The sequence below is a fragment of the Meriones unguiculatus genome, chromosome 3, assembly GCF_030254825.1.
Source record: "Meriones unguiculatus strain TT.TT164.6M chromosome 3, Bangor_MerUng_6.1, whole genome shotgun sequence".
Taxonomy (NCBI): domain Eukaryota; kingdom Metazoa; phylum Chordata; class Mammalia; order Rodentia; family Muridae; genus Meriones; species Meriones unguiculatus.
The window spans coordinates 6,557,763-6,577,286 of record NC_083351.1 but is presented as its reverse complement, the minus strand read 5'-3'; the positions used below and the strand labels follow the sequence as shown (position 1 = coordinate 6,577,286).

Below are 19,524 nucleotides of genomic sequence, written 5' to 3'. Positions count from 1 at the left end.
GGGGACAACAGAAAGGCCCTCTGGGTGTCAGGACAGTTAGTGGAAAAAAGCCAGACAAATTATACCCGAATCTCAGCACCACCACTTAACTGCAACCCCTCCCCCCACCAGCAAAGCGTCTGCCCACTAGGCTGAATACCAGAGGACGGCCATGAGAGGGAGTCTCACAGAGGCCACGCTGTGACTCGGTGGATTGAACATAAACACAGATAAACACAGAAAACGTACACGTGTGCTTCTATTTCCTAAGCAAGATTTTTAGCTGAGTTTTGCCGTTCCTGTTAGGTGGTATGTAGCGGAACATTTTAAATTAGAAGAGAAGAACATAGGGGTACGTGAAAGAGGTCTTTCTACTACCACATGCACTTGTGCAGGTGTCATGAGAGTGTGTGCTTGTGTGTGCTGCAGCATGTGTGTGGTGGGGAGGTCTTTCACAAGTTAGGAAAGGGTGGGGAGGTTACCCTAGGGTAGAGAACACTTACTAAGAATTCACTGCGTAAGCATACATACATTCTCTGCTAAGATTTAAATAATTAGATACAGAAAAATGCAGGGTACCAACAAATTTTAAATTGTCCTATTTTACCTTGAGGGAAAAGAACAATGAAGAAATAATGACAGAAAGCTGTTTACCCAAGGCACTTATTCTGGTGGAAAGATTACTATTATAAAGCCAGTCCATAATCATGCCAATTAACTGTACAAACCTTAAGCTGTGTTTTACAGCGCTTCAGCATTTCTCGGTGTCTGGTGGCCAGTGGGGAATCTTTCCACTGGCTTTCATTATTTTTCAAATCTTCTACGGTTCTGAAATTAACAAAACAAAAGATCCTAACAATCAAATGAAAGCAAACACCCAGGTCTATCTTTTCATGGATTCTCTGTAGTAATTCTTTTATATTCTGACATAATTCTTCTACACTTAAGTATTTTTTATTTACTCATTCATTCATTTATGTATATGTGTGTTTGTATGTATGTATGTATCTCTGTGTAGAGACAGGGTTTCTCTGTGTAGTCTTTGCTGTCCTGGAACTAACTCTGTAGACCAGACTGACCTTGAACTCAGACATCAGCCTGTCTCTGCCTTCCAAGTGCTGGGATTAAAGGTGTGAGCTACCACTGCCCAGCTTCACACTCAGGTATTCTCAGTACTTGAAAGGAGCAGGCAAATAGATCTCTGTGGGCTCAAGGCCAGCCTGATCTACAGAGAGAGTGCCAAGGTAAGATCCTGTTTCTAAACAAAACAAAATATAAACCAGGGCATATCTGGTACAGTAGCTCTGGTTTAATTGGCAGCATTTTTTTCTCTCTGATTGCTCAGGAAATAGTAATGTGTCTTTGTGTGCAGGGAGTGGGGTGGGGGATGGGGTTGAAACAGGGTTTCTCTGTGTGGACCTGCCATCCTGGAACCCATTCTGTAGATCACACAGGCCTGGAACTCAGACAGCGGCCTGCCTCTGCCTCCCGAGTGGGGGGATTAAAGGACATCACCACCACCGCATGGCTGATGTGGCTCAGGGAGTGTTCTTCCTAAGTGACTGGGAGGCAGGCGCGTGACTGGGAGGCAGGCGCAGGCAGATCTTTGCAGGCTCTAGGCCGTTAGTCAGCACAGTGAAAGAGGCAATGTCCACACCCCCACCGCAGGCAAAGTGCACTGTAGATTTCTCAGGCTAAAGAGAACTTTCTTACAAAAGTTCTGGCTGCCAAGGTAAAATGACACTTTGCCAACAGCACCTCCTTCTTCCCTCGAAGGGAGGGCTCTTCTCAGTGGCTTGCTTGTTACCTTCTAGGTGACTGCTCAAACATCCATCGAGAGACGATCTTCATTACCTAATACACTGCCTATTTTAAACACTTTTCAGGAGTACATAGTTTTCCCATGACACTGTGTAGAGAGTCAGTGTTAAACGTCTGAACATCCAACTTCCCTAACTCCAATGCTGTGAGTATTCTTTCAGACCTCACTAGGGACAGTTCGCACTGAAGCAGAGGAGCTTCTATCAGTGGCATGTGCAGAAGCCTTGTGGGGAGGGGCAGAGCAGTTTGAGCTGAGGCTGTGGCACAGGTTCCACTACTAGATTGAAGCAGCTTCCCTGTCAGACCCAAAACATCACCTCCTTTAGCCATTCTAAAGAGTTAAAAATAAAACACTTTCCCTTTCTACTTATCTCAGAAAAACTGGATTCTTTGGTCTGAGATTAGAACATGAGTATAAAGGACAAAATAAAGTAACAGTTTTTAAAGATGTCACATCAAGGACTGGATGGCCAAGAACAACTGATGCTATATCAAAGGACACAGGTTCAACTCCCAGCACTGACATGGTAGCTCCCAACAATCTGTAACTCCGGTTCCAGGGGATCTGATGTGACCTCCAAGAGTACCAGTGGTACACAGACATACAGACATACATGCAACCAAAACACTCACATACATAAAATAAATAAATCTAAACAAATATATTTAAATAAACAAATATATTCAGGATAAAGTGCTTGCCTATAACAAGGCTGGATGAGGACAGGAAAAGAAACGAGACAGCCTCAAGTTCGTGACAGAAGACAGTGAACCACAAGCTGCTAAGAAGTAGAACAGTCTACCACAACTAACACACAACACAGGCTAATTCCATAAGCCTTCCAGGGCCTGCAAATCAGGGCAAGGGTTAGGACCAAAATGGCTCATATCTTTAAAGATGGCTTGCTGGCAGAGGCACCTCCTGTAATGGCCTTACTTGAGGAGCTCGCCTTTGCAGGGTAAGGCGCAATAGTCCTGTCATATCCTACAACCCTTTAGCACCTCCAGAACCATAACTCAGAGCAGGAACTGCCTTGGGAAGACTACAAAATCACTGCAGGAGGAGCAGATGTCTGAAGGTGGCAAGATCTATTCCATTCGCTTTGAGGTCAGGATCCCAAAGAAAGAACCCAGTGCTGCTGCATTCAGGGATAAGAAAGAAAGCCCAAGATTGGGCTGTAGAGGCAGGGCCTTCCCCAGGCCACAGTAAGGAGCATGTTTCCTTGCTTATTCTCGATTGCCAGGGCTCTGAACAAGCTTTATTTCCTGGCTTCAGATCACTCTGATCTCTGCTTCACCATTACAACTCTTCCTTTACTCTGATCCTTTCGCCCCTTGCAAAGCCCTGTGATGACAACAGCCCCTCCCAGATGATCAGCTCCTTGTTTCTGTCTGCCAGATCACTTTACCATCACTGTAAGGTGACAGTCACAGGTTCCAGGGCCTAGGATGTGCACACCTTTAACCCCAGCACTTGGGAGGGAGAAGCAGGTGGATGTCTGAATCTGAGGCCGGCCTGGGCTACAAACTGAGTTCCAGGGCTACACAGTCAAAAATTACACACACAAAAAGCTATGAGAAAAGCTGAGCTGCTTCTAACATCAGACGAAACCAGCAAGTGCCACGACAGCCAGGGCTACACAGGGAGATGTAGGGAGTGATGATGATGATGATGATGGTGATGACAGGGAAAGAAGGGAATATCACAGGAGACTTCTAACTCCCTTAGCACATAGGAATTTAATCTGAATGATAGAAAACTGCCTGTCTTCCTCGTTACCTAGACTACACACAATTCAAGGTCGCAAGAAGTTTCTCCTTTATCTGTCGTTTCGCTTTCCATGGGTTCAATAATTCATGGTCAGACATGATCAGCATAGCACAGTAAGACAGAACGGGGGAGAGAGAGAATGGGAGCTGCTAGCACATGCCTTTAATCTCAGCATTCCAGAGGCAGAAGCACGTGGATCTCTGCCTTCAGTTTGTTCCAGGGCTGTAAGTTAGACTCTTAAAAAATGGAAAAAGGAGAAAGGGAAGAAAAGAAAAAAAGAGAAAGAAAGAAAGAAAGAAAGAAAGAAAGAAAGAAAGAAAGAAAGAAAGAAAGAAAGAAAGAAAGAAGGGAGAGAAAGAGAGAAGGAAAGAGAGACTGACTAACATAGCAAAAGAGACCTTGAACTTGTCTCCACAAGTGCTAAGATAGCAGACAAGTATGCTATCATGCCCAGTGTCATAGCTTTTTATAGTATAATTGTTCTACTGTTGTTAGCTGTTAATCCGTTAGTATGAATAAGCATGTATTTATAAAAAAGCATAGTGTAACTAATAAAGTTTTACAGTAGTCATAATGTTGGGCATTTGTTAATGGTCTCAGACTTCTCTTTAATGCTGTATTAGAAACCCAGCAGCCTGGAGAGATGGCTCAGTGGTTAGGAGCACTACTGTTGTTGGTGAGGATCAGCGGCCATTTGCAACACCAACATGGCAACTCACAAGTGTCTATAACTCCTGTCTTCTGGGGGAGCCAAGCACGTGGCACATACACACATGTGGGCAAAACACGCATATACATAAAATTAAAATAAATTTTAAAGCCATGGTGCTAGAGCGGTGGCTCAAGGGTTAACAGCACTGTTGCCTTGCAAGGGACCTTGGTAAATTTCCCAGTACCAAATGGAAGCACATTCAACTGAAACTCCAGTTCCATGTCTGTCATCTTCTGACCTCCATGGGCACTGCACACATGTGGTGCACAAAAACATAAAGAAAAAAGCACTCATACATGTCAAATAAAATTAGATAAATAAAAAAATCTAAACAATTAGTTCAAAAATTTACAGCCAATGAATTGAACCATAAATAAAAGGAAAGTGCTGTGGCTATCTACAAACATACCACATGTGGAAACCAAGCCTTAAAGAATCTAGTCAGCACTGAGTAAACGATCTGAGGAAGGAACGGTTACAGACAGTCAATACGACAGTTTCTCTGACAACCAAGCCAGAGCAAGCGGAGGTAGTTTTCAATGGCCTGTCCACCAAATGTCCGTCTCTATGTCCCTGAGATGTCTGTTTGCTTGGAGAACCTGAACATCCAGAGATGCAGCAGTGGAGCTAATGACTTGATGATTGACAACTGAGGCCACAGGCCAGAGTCTGGGGTCCTCAGAGCCAGACAACAGCCAAAAAGGGAATGACAAGTTTCTCTGGATTACCATGGGAAAAAAGGGTTTGACAGTCCAGAGAAGGAAGGGTACATCTCTTGAAAGTGGTTCCTGGTAATTTTCATACCCAGTGGGAACCCAGTTTTTACGTAAGTGCATGCAGAAAAGAACACCAAGGGTTCGGAAATCAAGCTTTGGATCAGTTCATCACCTACAGAACACTGGATGAAGGTGAGGCACCAACACGGGAGTAGAGGCAGACAGCATGCTGCGATGCACACTTCCCACACTCGCTCTAAGGACCACAGGCGGCATACTGTGATGCAGATGTACGGACCACAGTCGACTGCGTAAGAGGCAGCAGGAACAGAGACCTGGGAGCAGGGGTCATAGCACATACCTGTTGAGCTCTCGGATGGCTCGGAGTCTGCGGATGTAGCGACGACAACAAGGCAGAACAGAGAGGTGGTGGGCGTGCAGGGTGAGAAAGAAACATTCCGTAGGGAATTTTGGCTCAGAAAATGGAGGCTGGTCTCCATCTAAAAGAAAAAGAGGAAAAAAAAAAAAAAGTCAACATGAATCCTTAGGTAAAGTCAATTATAAGCCTTAAGTGAAAAGTCCAGTTCTGAAGGAAACTAGGTTAACACTTTCTGTGTGTGGTGATTGTGGTGTGAGGACATGGTTTTGTATTTGCATGTGTGAGGTTGGCACTTTCCTCTTACTACGGCTTATTCTTGAGACTGGGCATCTCACTGATCTTAGACATCATCAGTTGGCAAGGCTGGACAGCCAAAGACACAAAGAGCAGCCTGTGTCCTTCCACCCTGTGTTAGGGTAACAGTTGGGTACTGCCATGTCCAGCTTTTACATGCCTGCTAGGAAGCGGAGCCCAGGCCCTCATGCCTGCCTAGCAGTGCTATACTGACTGGGTGAACCATCTCCTCAGCCCCCAAAATTTTATTTTTGTGTTGCTTTTTGAGAAGGGTCTCTCTATGTAGCTCTGGCTATACTGGAACTCACAGAGATCTGCTTGCCTCTACCTCTAGGTACTGGGATTAAGGATGCACCAATTAAGCCTCCAGGAATATTTTTTTACATTAGAAACTTATATGATGTTGTAAGAAAAACAAATTCGGGCTGGGGAGGTGGCTCAGAGGTTAAGAGCACTGGCTGCTCTTCCAGAGGTCCTGAGTTCAATTCACAGCACCACATGGTGGCTCACAATCATCTAGAATGAGACTTGGTGCCCTCTTTAGCACACAGGTATATGTCAAGTATTGCCAGAACTTAGAGAGTGATGAAAAGAATTTATTTAAAAGTATCTTTCTGGGCTGGAGAGAAAGCTCAGAAATTAAGAGCACTGGCTGCTCTTCCAGAGGTCCTGAGTTCAATTCCCAGCACCCACATGGTGGCTCAGCACCATCTATAATGAGATCTGGTGTCCTCTTCTGGCATGCAGGCACACATGCAAACAGAATATTGTGTAAATAATAAATAAATAAAATCTTTTAAAAAAAAGTGCATCTTTCTTTTCTTGGTCTTGTAAGGAAGGGTCTTGCTACGTAGCTCATGCTAGTCTTTAACTTGTGACTCTCCTCCCTCAGCCTCCTGAGTGCTGGGGTTAGAGATATGCACTAAGCAAGGCTGAGCACTTGGTAATTACTTTTCTGGAAGGTGTGCATTTGATTATGACATTTCCACTTTCAGGTAAGTAGGAATTCCTCCTAACCCACACATAATTTAAAATGTTTTTAAAAATTGACATAGGATTTTGATTTTTATAATTACAAATATATTTTATTTCATCAAGAAGCAAGATTATCATCATCAGGTGGGCTTGGCACATGCCTTTAATACCAGCACTTGGGAGGCCGAGGCAGAGGCACATGGATTTCTGAGTCTGGTCTACAGAGTGAGTTCCAGGACAGCCAGGACTACACAGAGAAAAACTGTCTCAAAAAACCAAAATAAGATTATTATTATCATCATATATCATCACAAATATGACCAAAAGTCATATTTTCAACCATCACAATATAACTCAAAATCTATATTATAAAGTCACTATATTATAAAGTCCCACCCATGTGGTCTATGTATCTGTTGAGCAATTCCAGGAAGAATCTTCACTGTGTTATCTGTAACTGTGTATCTCAGAGCCCTGCAGATGAAAGAGAGGTGACCCGGCAACAAACACGGCACTCACAGAGCTCAGCCAGCCACTCATTCACATCCTCCATCGTTGCATTTATTCGCGTCTCGTCATTCGGGAGAGTGATCCGACATCGTGGGTGGAATATGTAAGTGGGGTCGACTGTTTCTAACTTGATTTTCGTACTTAGCTGCTGCAGGACCCAAAGGAGATTCAGCATAAACCCATCTGTAGACACCAACCGATCATCCGCCTGTGACAGAAGCCGGGGAAGCAAGTGAAACAACCGTTAAGCACAGATCTGGAGCGGTTTCCTATGAAAGCAGATGGACACGCCCTAAAGCCAGTGACAGGGTGAGCGGTGATCAGTGTCAGTCAGCTGGCAGGTGCCAGCCCAGCAAGGCTCCACCCATGCACTGTCATGTACTCCCTGACCTCTGCAGGAACCCCAGGGTCTATACAAGTCACATTTAGAGAGGAACAAACAGTCAGAGAATCAAAGCCCGTAAATAAAAATGCAGTAAGTGTAGCTTCTTTCTCTTTCTTATTTCGCAAGAACATCAGCAAATGAGCTGTGCTTGGCCCACGTGACAGCTTCGCCATCTTAAACAGTGAGCCCAGTCCCACGTGACTAACAGTGGCTCAGCGATCACACACTAGCAACTAGTCTAATGCTTTATGTATAAGAAGCACAGCTTAGCTGCCACTCTTAACTCCGTTTAGCAAACGACGAAACTGAGGCACAGAGAAGTAACTATCCGGTATGGCTAACCTACAGACCACGTGTAGCTGGGGCCAGCTGTAAATGTGGCCAGATATAAAACTATAAACTTACAAAAAGCGTGATGAACTTTTTTCATGTGATCTCTGTTAAATTGACTGGGTGGTTCTAGGGTGTTCATTATAGATGACAACACCATGTGACAGGATCAACAGACTGGACATACTAGAATCCTAGCCACAGTCAAAAGTCGCTGGGCCTTTTGCTCTTCTCTGTACTTTCATTTTATTCTTTTTTTCTGAGTACCTATTAATAATAATAATAATATAGAATTTTTCATTTTCCGGCTTTTACCATAAGCACTGGATTCCTCCAGAGCTCGCAGTGTATCCCCAGGAGTTCTTCCATCCCTGCTCCCTGTCATTTTCTCGATGACACCTCTCCCCTGCTGCGGATTCTACCACAGTCTTCACCTGAAAGCCCTGGCCGACTCAGGACCATATTTTCTTGTGCACCTGCCCGATTCCTCCCAGCCAGAAAGGCCCATGTGTTGGGCTTGCAATGATGCTGCTCATTCTACTCTAATACTCTATCACCAGGAAGGCTCCTTTCTCAGCCTCGTAATGACTGGATACTCAGCCAAAGCTTTAATAAAAGGCCGCCCTGCTACCTGATCAAAATCCACTCCTATACCTTCCCTGCAGCACTTTATTACAGTCTGGAACACTGTGCTTTCATGTCTCCGCCCTGCCTGAACGCTCAGGCTCCACACAGCAGGAGGCTTGCCTGTCTTCCTCCATGCTGTCTTCCTGAGCCCCAGAACGCAGCCTGTGAGGTGCTGAGTTAAGTCTGCATCAGGAAAGCGGGTGTCATGAGTAACTGAAAGCATTCTGGAGACTCCTACCTGCATCTGGGCTTTCTTCATGTTGGCATTGACGACGGCCGCCATGTAACTGAGCGCCGCCTCTCGTGTTTCGCCGTTTAACAAAATACTATGCAAAATCTTGAAAAGCTCTTGCTGAAAAAACAATTGATTTCTTTTTTACTTTAAGAATAGTTCCCCACCTTCCTTCCCGAGTCCACTCCTTGTAGGGAACCCAAGCACAGTCAACCGGTGTGTGTGTGTGTGTGCGTGTGCGTGCGTGCGTGCGTGGGTGTGTCCGTCCAGGAAGAACAGAGAGCAGCAGCATGCAGCAGGAGGATGCTGAGCAGTCACAGTTGACCAAATTTCCATCCCATGAACAACACAACCTCGATCAGCTAGGCACTGCGCTTTTACAATTCAGCATGGAAGACATGCTGAGTATGTTAGGGATCAGTGGGTCGGCAAAGAACGCTACACACTAGAAGTTCTTGCTCATCCTTATGGTTTCCATGGCTACAGGAAAACTGCAGAGAAGGCGCGGCCCCCAGACATCACTCCAGTCCCCACTCAGGTCTGCTCTGCCCACCTACAAAGTCGGCTCCTTCACCATCTCACTATACTTTTCAATAGAGGCAAGAACCACTGTTTAACTCCCTGGGAAAACACATTTAAAGAATCACGTTAGACGGCTTACTTCAAGGAGCATATATAGTTTCTTTCACTTTGGTGCGACAGTCCCAGGGCAACAGCAGAGCCAGGGTTTGGTCTCTGGGAGACAGCTTGACTGACCCCCATGAGGTGCCGGGCTGCAGTTTCACGTCTGCCCAGCAGCAGCGCAAGTGCTAAGAGTAATGGGGTGAGGTCTACAAGGAGTGTGTTCTCTGTCAATGGCCTGACCTCCGAGATGGGAGTGGCCTAGTAGCAAGCATCTCTGAAGCAGGCCTTTCTTTGTGGGGAGGCCCTCTCCTGGCTTCCTCCTGGACACCTACCCGTCCCAGCTCCAGGTAGTGCTGCAGCGACTGGCTGACCACGCGCGTGTTCTCTAGGGTAATGGCAGGCCCTGAGAAGTATTTCTCAACCACCTTTGCCTGAAAGGAGAGGAAATACTCCATCAGCACAAGGCGACCGTCAGGGGAGGGCTGAACGCTGTCAGATGCGTACTCACATCGTCCTCTGCGAAGACTGAGAAGCTAAAGAAGGCCCCTAAGTAGGAGAGTCTCTGCAGCTCCCGCCCGGAACCGGGGCTTAAGGACTTCGGCAACCACAGGGGTAGCGAGGCGACCTAGACACAGCACAGAGGGATGCGCAGGTGCTGAGGAGCTCAGAGTGCCCACCAGTCAGCTACACAGGTAGCTCTGGGCACCCGGCACCCCAAAACACAAGGCACAAACAGGTCAGATTCCTTTTAATATTTTACTACCTCAGAGACAGGGCACTCTCCAACGTCCATATTTTTTATAAGAAACACTTGTAAAATTTTGTTTACTCATTCACAATTGTGTACTTCGTCATATTTCTCCCCATTGTCCTATCTTATCATCTTTCTCCTTCCCGCCAAAGCCTTTCTTCCCCTGCTGTTCTCACGCGGTCTCTGCGCAGCACACTGCCTCTAAGTAAGGACACTTACGTGAGCATGGGGGGGGCACCGTTTACTTCAGCAGGCTGCACTGCTGTGCCAGGACTACGGCAGTGGGTACACTGCTGAGGACTATGACTCTCTCCAAAACCATTAACCGCCTATAACAAGTCAAGACACTCACGAGTCAAATTTAAAAGACTCATTCTGCTGCTACTCAAAGGATCCATTCGTTTTCCCACAACACCCCTATCCTAGATGTAGAGCACTTACCCTCAGAAAACACTTCACCACAGAAAACCCTATATAATAGCAATTTAACAAGTAAGGGCGCCCCCGCCTACATCCAAATGTCTTTCAAGAGAAGTCTTTAGCTGAGTTTACTTTAGAAATGGCTTCTGTGACATGACAGGTCAATGTACACACTCACCAGGCAGGCACTTACCAAATTGCACATAGGGTGTGTCTTCCCAAACTTGGTTTCACAGAGTTCACCCAGTGCCTAGAAGTAAGACAGGAAGGAATCACTGTGTTGTGTTCTGTCTCACAGTGCTGCCAGGTGTGACAGCAAGGGACAGCTTTCATTTCCACCACAAATGCTTGGCCGAGCTAAACAAACAAACAAACAAACAAATAGGTGCATGTGCACAGCAAGAAATCAAAACAAAAACAAACAACAAAACCTAAAGCTAAATAAAGGTGCACTGAAAGAGAGAGAGAGAGAGAGAAACAAACAAACAAACCAAACCACAACAAAACCTAACCCTGCCTAGATGGCTTGGTGTGCACCTTTAATCCCAGTACTCTGGAGGCACAGGCAGGTGGATCTCTGTGAGTATGAGGCCAGCCTGCTCTTCAAAGTTCCAGGGCAGCCAGGGCTACATAGTGAAATTCTGTGTCAAACAAAACAAAAACCTTTGTGGGAGGGGAAAACATAAGCAAAATACATTGCATGAAAGAGTATTTAAGTTGAAAATGAAAGGCACTTAAAGGACAGCTACAGAGCTGAGACAGGAGTCCCTGGCCTACACTTGCAGACAACATGCCCTTTGATGTCCTGGTGAACTGCTTTCCAGATGTGCACTTAGTTTTTAGAACTGAGTTTTGCTTCATATCATTTCTTAAGATTTGCAGCATAGACGGTGCGTGCTAGCCCTGCCAGCATCACCCAGGGTTTACTCTGGACCCAAGAAGATAGCCGACACACTCAAGGGTGATGTGACGTGGCTCCCAGGCAGGTGCAGAAACTTCTTCAGTGCGGCTGTCATTCCGTACTAGACAGTCATGACTAACAGTCTAGTCCAAGTCCATCAAGCCACGCTGAATATGTGACTCAGTCAGAGCTTTGGTCACTGATGTGGGGAGCTACCGGGAAGCTTAAGTTCTCTTTACCGAGGATATCACATCAACACCACGGGGAAAGCCGGAGACAATCCAACACCAGGTAACCCTGCCCACAAGTTAAGGAAAAGGCCAGACAGCATCACGGTTACTTATTGTTGGCGTTGTTATCGCTGTGGGGTGCATGTGTGTTTTCCTCCCAGAACTCTCACCTCTCCTGCCTTAACCTCCTCCGTCCTGGGACTTGTAGGCATGTGCCACATGCCCAGTGCACCAGCATAGAGAACAACCCTCTGCTGATTACAGCATGGGACAAACTAAGAGGTCACCAATAATTCCCTTATGTCTGAGCCAGATCCAGCAGTCTTCCTCTTCTGGCCTTGTCTCACCCATCTCCTTCTCTCTCCTCCCTCCCTCTCCGCGCACCCTCAGTATTGTACTAGCATCAACAGCAGGCCCCAAATTAAATCACTTTCTACCACAAAGGATGCTTCTGTCTTTCACGAAGGGCACTTTGTTGATATCTGTCACTAAATTCTCTTCCCTGAAACACTGAACTAATTTTGACGAGGACCAAAAAGGCAACAGTTTCAAAGGAGTATTTACATAACAGTGAGGGTGTGATCAGCACTGCCTGAAAACCTCCCAGCTGAAGCCTCAGCCATCCCACTCTGCTCGGCCTTCTGCGTGCCATACACATAGTTTTTAAGAAACCTAATAACATGGGTGCAATAGGTTCACACTGGTTCAATTTTTCTCTTCATCTACTCTCGAAATTTAATTTATCTTATTTATCTACCTACCTACCTATCAGTCATTATCTATCTATCTATCTATCTATCCATCCATCCATCCAGATCTATCCATCCATCCATCCATCCAGATCTATCCATCCATCCATCTATCCATCCATCCATCCATCCATCCATCCATCCATCCACCCATCCATCCATCCACCCACCCATCTTGTCTAGGCTCTTACTGTGTAGCCCAGGCTTGTCTGGGACTTACTGTGAGGTCCCACCCTGCCTCCCTGCTGAGCCACAGCACAGCAGGCTCTGGCAGGACTTCACGTACCCAGGATGACCTCACACACTCTGTAGATGTTGGTGACCTTGAGCTCCTGAACCTCCTGCTCTGCTAGAGGTTCACAGGTGCACTAATACACCTGACTTTATGTTTTGTTTTTAAACATTTTTCACTCTGTAGCCAAGGCTGGCCTTCAATTCATGACTCACTTTCTTGCCTCAGATTTCCAACAGCCAGGGTCACTGTCAGCCAGCACACCCGGCTCAAGCTGCCTCTCGTTGCCAGCGTTGCTATGAACTTTACCTTGTTAATGACATGACAGTTTAGATTTTTCTGTTTATTTGTTTTTTAAGACAGGGTTTCTCTGTGTAGATCTGGCTGTCCTGGAACTTGCTCTGTAGACTAGGCTGGCCATGAACTCAGAGATCCTCCTGCCTCTGCCTCCCGAGCACTGGGACTAAGGGTGTGCACCATCACTGCCCATTTATGTTTGCTTTTGGCTTTTTGAGAGTGTTGATTTTTCTAACAGTAGACCTTTTGCCCCCTGTCTAAGCATCTGTCACAGCAGAACTGTGAGGAGGTCTTGCTATGGTACAACTTTCTCCCCCAAATTATGAACACCCTAAGGGAAGAGAGTTTGTCCCAGGAGCGCCTGTGACCTGGGGCGAGGTACAGGGCACACCCCCAGGAAACAGTGAGTTACCAGCATAACGAAAATTAAATCAATAGAACGAGTGAAGAAACAAACGCAATTTAAAGTTTCACCTTCTTTATGGCCTAAATCTATACAAAGCTGCAAACATATATGGAGTGAATGTGTCCCAAGTTTTGACATTTTTCCTGGTATAATCCTACAACAAATAGAAATACCTGAAGACTTTCATCTCCCAAAGTTTCAAAGAAGCAAATTCCAAACAGAAATGAGCCTCTCATTTTTGTTGTTGTTGTTTATTTTTGGTTTTTCATATTTTGAGACAGGGTCTCACTACAGAGCTCTGGTTGCTCTGGAATTCCCTTTGTAGATGAGGCTGGCCTCAGACTCAGTGGTCCATGTGCCGCAGCCTGCTGAACGAGGGATTCAGTTGCGGGCCACGCCTCTCATAGGCACAGCACAGTTTTACAACAGTAGAGTCCTTGGTCAGAACATGGCTGAAGACTCTTACTAAAGTACTCCACAGGGAACAGCACTGCCCTTCCATCTTACCAGAGTAATTATTTTTATGTAGGTGTGGTATGCACGGTGACTGGATGTGTGATACACACGTGTATTCATAGGGGAGGGATGGACTGATGCTGGAAAGCTTCCTCAACCTTTCATCCTAGTCTCACTGAAGCAGCACGGCTCCATCTCACTACCAGCTCTTGACAACGGCTAGCCTCTAGCTAGGCTGGTCCAGGGATCCTCTGTCTCCACCTCTCAAGGCTAGAACAAGTCCAGTCTTCTGCTTACCGGGAAACTACTTTAATTACTAACTCAACCCCCAGCCTCTGCTAACAGGTTATTTCATTTAAAAATATTGCTCACATAGTGTGTTTGTGCATGTGCGCACACATGTAGATGCTCACATGTACACACCAGCAGGCACACACATGCCACAGCCCATATTTGGAAGTCAGAATGAAACTTTTCAGCAGTTGCTTATTGCCTTCCACCCTGTTTTGGGGCAGAATCTCCTACTTCTGCTACTGTTTTGCTGATGCCAGCCCACGAGCTTGCAGCCCATTATCCTGTACCTGGCCCTTACGTTTCCCTAGATACACGGGGACAACAAACATGAGCCAGCACAACACCTGTCTTTTTATGTGGACTCACAGGAAGCACACGCAGGTCATAAGCTCGTGTGGCAAGTATTTTAACCTGCTGAGCCATCTCTCTGGCCCAATAAAAAGATTTTGTCCCAGTCAGGCATGACATCACAAAGCAGCAATCTTAGCACTCAGGAGACTGAAGGAGGGCCCTGGTACAAGGCCACCTTGGGCTACATAAGAAGATATTAAGGTGACTTCATTAGAGATTTTTTAAGATGCATTTTATTTTTATTTGTGTATGTGTATGTATATGCCTGCTGAGTGCAGGTAGTGTGTATGCCAGGCGGGGGCAAATCCCCTGGAGTTGGAGACACCGGTAGTTCTGCAAACCAAACTTCAGTTCTGCAGAACAGTAGCCAACATTCTTGTCTGCTGAGCTACCTCAGCAGCCCCAATTTGATCACATCTTTCCTCTTACTGTTACTGTGTATGTGGGAGGGGGTACAGATGCATGTACAAATCAGAGGAGAGCTCACCAAACTTTTGTTTGTTTGATTTTTAAATCCCAAAGTATGGTTTGTTTGCTATTCTAAAAATTAGCAAGATGGCCCCAACAGTCCTTTGTGCTAGCGGCCCAGTGTGGCAAAACAGATCTGAACCAGTGCCTCACGCACGGCTGTGTAGGACTGGCAGGGGTGCGGTATAGAAGGCCGCCAACACACTCAGGTGGCTCAGGACACAGCCACACTCAATCTGGCCTACACAAGGGTCTCCTGCTGCCCAGGACACAGCCACACTCAATCTGGCCTACACAAGGGTCTCCCGCTGCCCAGGACACAGCCACACTCAACCCGGCCTCCACAAGCACTCAGGTTTTACATCTACACCTGGGATTTCAGCACTTGAAAGGTAGAAGCAGGAGGATCATATGTCACGGGTCATCTTCAGCCTGAAAGGCATGAGACCCTGTCTCAAACAAACAAACAAAAACTGAAAACAAGGTTGAACACAGATCTGAAAGAAAAACATCTACTCAAGCATCTTTTAAAGAAAAAGGAGCAAGACTTTACCATGAGGGGGTATTTAAAGTAGTCGCTATCGAGGGAACACTCTTTGGCAGCAAGAGCCAGGCCTTGTAAAATGGGGATAAAGATCTGTAAGAAAAAGAAAACCACAAACATTAGGTTTAAGGGAAATGAAGCATGCCAGACAAGCCTCTGAGTCCCTAGGTCCAGGCACCCCTACTCTCCCCTCCCTGAAGAGAAACCTTTCTTGTCCTCCAGAGAAGGAATTCCACATTCTTGAATGTTGACTGGTCCATCAAGTCGACTAAGCATAAAGGAATGGAGTTCAGCATTCCAGATAAGGATGCTGAGAGCACCAACACCCAGCAGCAGCCCCGGGCTGTGCGGGGTCCTGCCTCACTGTGGACTCCCGCACCCTCACTCTGCACGGCGCTGCTCATTAACACACACCTACGATGCATAAGAAAATTACACTGAGTGTTCCACACCCTCCTCAAACCCACCAATACTCAAGAAAATTGTTTTCTTCTGTTTGTTCCATTCAACTTAATTGAGAGCAAGGAGACAGTAATGGATACTCAAACTGAAAATAATGTTTTTAGTAAGAATGTTCTACCTTCACATACGGTGTAATTAATATGGTCACCAGACCAAGAAACTGCAGGGCATGCAAATATGCGAGGCAAGCCCTGCTAAGGCCAGCACACCTTCAAACTTCACAGTGTCCTCTCACTGAGCCACAGGATTAAGAGTGGGCTAGCATCCAAGACCCGCAGCATCAAGGGGGAAAGTACGCGGCAGCTGGCAACGTGAGCCACAGCTGCAAAGGGAGCAAGGTATGAAGCCACTAGAAACCTGGACCAATCCCACAGGCCGCAAAGCTCATCCCAGCTCGGAGAACTCTGAACACAAGAGAGGACACAGGATTACCCGTGCCTCCACAGCATTTTAAGGTATCAACACAGCACAGCTCTGGAGATCATCCTGGCTTCATAACCCGAGTAATCAGGATGGAAGTAATTTGTGCTTTCACGAGCAGGCTGAAAATGGGGAGTAACACTCAGCATGGGGGCAGGAGATGCCAAACTGCAATCAGGAATGCAAAACAAGTTCTAGAATCACACGGATAAATGCCATTACCTGTCCATCTGAATGAGCTTTAATGTGTTATAAGTAATACTTTGGTTTTACTCTTTTTAGTGATATTATTCTCTTATGCAAATAAGAACTTAAGTAATAATAAACAGGCCAAAAATGAATCAGCACAAAAAGTTTCCCATCATCAAGTATATATTTTTTTAATTTAATCTCGTGTTTGCATTATGTGTGTATAAATGGGTATGTGTGAATGAACATGAATGTGGAGGTCGGAGGGCAGCGTTCAGGCAGCCATGGGGCCTGTGCGGCAAGCACTTGTGCACACTGAGACAGCTTGCATCTTAATATTTCTGTGACCTGCACATTGCAAACAATTCTTTATTTCTGAGTAAGTAACCTCCCAGTGCAGATAGGAGCTTCAGCTACTATCTTCAGTCTTATATTGAAGCTGCCATTTGTTCCTGCTTGTTTTTGGGCAACATCACTCAAACATTAAAGGAAGTGGGAATTCCAGTCAAGGACCTGGGAAGTCATATTTGGCACATTTACGTAAAAAAGGTAAGATGAGGCCCAGGCTCAGCAGCTGATTCCTTCAGCATGTCTCTCCAAAGGAAACTTGTAGTGACACAGGAAAGACAAGGCATTCAGGACAGCGAGCCCGAGAGAGCAGCAGCTCCCTGTGACCCACAGAGACCTATCTGCACTGCAGCTGTAACGGAGTTCACGCCACCTCCTTCACTGTCCTTTACTCGTCTTGTGACCCACTGAGTTTACCTAGGGGCTGCTGCAGAAACGTGGGTGAGAGGCTGTCCACTGGAGCTCGCTCACCTATACCAGGAGCTGTATCACTGCAGACAGTATCTTTCCAGCCCCCAGCTGCTGCACAGCAAGGGAGGGCTGGAGCTGCCAGAGTTCCTCCCTTCCCCTGTGACACAGTGTATCCAGACAGCATGAAGACAGTTAGCGAAAAGCTAGAGTATTAACTGGCCCAACCTTACCTGCTTGAACACCTCTTCATCCTGGTGCGTGGTCCTCACCAGCTCTTGGATGAAGCCGTACGGGAGATTCCTGCAGAGCATGTACGGCACAAGGAAGGATGGCTGCTGCAAGGACCTGAAGAAAAAGCAAGGGCTGTGACGGCAGCAGTGGAATGCCACGGCCACACAGCCCACCCAGTCACATACACACAAAAGCCACCAAACGCTCTGCACAAGCATTACTTATGCAAAGCACGACCATTGCTAACACTGGTGACATCTGGCCTTTAAATGAGACGTGAGTGGAAACTGCAAAGACAACTGATCTTTCTGGATGATGCTTTAAGACTGGGAGTACTTCAGTGATGGAGCACTTGTCTAGATGCACAAAGCCCCAGCAATGGAAAACAAATAATAAATGCATGTAAAAATGAATTTTGGGGACCAGAGAGAAGGCCTGGTCCTTAAGAGCACTGGCTGCTCTTGCAGAGGGCCTGTTTGGTTCCCGGCACCCTGTGGCAGCTCCCCACTGTTTTAAATGCCAGTTCCAGGAGATCTAACACTTTTTTCTGACCTCCAAGAGCTACGAAAGCATATGGCATGTGTGTGGTCCCACTCTCCCCCGACACACACAGGCAAAATGCCCACACACCGAAGTTTCTAAATTTTTTTACATAATAAAAAGAATTACTTGTTTTATTTATTTGTTTATGTCTAATGCACACTGAGGGAAAAAAAAAAGATTAGTTGTAATCTTTTTCAAACTCTTTTTCTTTTGTTACTTGGTTTTATGGTTTTTCTGATTTGGTTTGCTTTTTCAAGATAAGGTTTTTCACCTGGTGGTGGGGTACATGCCTTTAATTCCAGCACTCAAGAGGCAGAGGCAGATATATCTCTGTGAGTTCGAGGCTAGCTTGGTCTACACAGTGAGCTCCACCAGGACAGCCAGAGCTGTCCAGTGAAACCCTGTCTTTAAAACAACAAACAAACAAAAAAAGTTTTTCTGCGCAGCCCTGGCTGTCCTGAACTCAATTTTTAAGGCTGGCATTGAATCCAGGGCTCTCCCTGCCTCTGCCTTCCCAGTGCTGAGCTTCAAGGCATGTGCCACTACATCCTGCTTTGTTACTTGGAGCTTAAAGACAAGGTTTTACTATGGAGCCTAAAGAGGCTTCAAACAACTCAGCAATCCTGCCTCAACCTCCCAAATTCTGGGATTACAGACATGTGGCACTATACAGCCTAGTCTTCCTTCACTTTAAAAAGATTATAGAAATATATGGTCATAGTACAGGCAATAACCAGAATGAAAAAAATATCCATTTTTTCCCCATTTTTCCTTTAGCTATTTTTTTTTTCATGAAAGACATGAAATACAGGGCTGGGAGAATGTGATGTCAGTAGTTAAGAGCACTGCCTGCTCTTGCAAAGGACCTAGGTTCAATGCCCAGCACCCACATAGAGGTTAACAACTGTCTGTAACTCCAGTTCTGGGAATGCCCTCTTCTGGCCTGTATGGCTACCAGGCATGCATGTGATATAGACACACAAGCAGGTAAAATACCCATACATATAAAATAAAATTGTTTTGTCTTGTTTTTGTTTTTTGAGACAGGGTTTCTCTGTGTAGCCTTGGCTGTCTGAGAACTCACTGTGTAGACCAGGCTGGATCAAACTCACAAAGATCCATCAGCCTCTGCCTCCCCGAGAGCTGAAATTAAAGGACTGTACCACCCCCTCTACCCCCAAAATTTTTTTAATGAAATATGCAATCTTTCATTAACCTTAAAGGCTATACAAAATTTTCTGAAACAGGTAAATTGTAGCACTTTGGCCAACTTCCAAATTATTTTCACCTGGTTTCCCCCAACTATTCTCTAATACCTAGTAACAGAAATTAATGTGGAGACACATGGAACCTAATTACTTTGTCACAAACATCCACTATTTTCAAACACTAGGTTTTACATTAAATTGCTAATATTCTGCCTTGGGTCTACATATTTCAAGAAGTACACAGAACTCTTAAAACAA

The 19,524-nt window shown here is 45.8% G+C and overlaps 1 protein-coding gene across 2 annotated transcripts in view; it reads right to left on the bottom strand.

Annotated features, from left to right (window-relative positions):
* Positions 1-19,524, bottom strand: part of Ube4b (ubiquitination factor E4B) — a 99,204-nt gene that overhangs the window by 23,156 nt on the left and 56,524 nt on the right. For both annotated transcript variants that reach the window (XM_060379056.1, XM_021636209.2), the window contains 9 exons: positions 17,515-17,629; positions 15,464-15,547; positions 10,720-10,776; positions 9,864-9,980; positions 9,688-9,786; positions 8,738-8,851; positions 7,167-7,365; positions 5,361-5,499; positions 708-807 (listed from right to left, as the gene is read on the bottom strand). In XM_060379056.1, the coding sequence (XP_060235039.1) occupies positions 708-807; positions 5,361-5,499; positions 7,167-7,365; positions 8,738-8,851; positions 9,688-9,786; positions 9,864-9,980; positions 10,720-10,776; positions 15,464-15,547; positions 17,515-17,629 (1,024 nt within the window). The remainder of the gene's footprint in view (positions 1-707; positions 808-5,360; positions 5,500-7,166; positions 7,366-8,737; positions 8,852-9,687; positions 9,787-9,863; positions 9,981-10,719; positions 10,777-15,463; positions 15,548-17,514; positions 17,630-19,524) is intronic.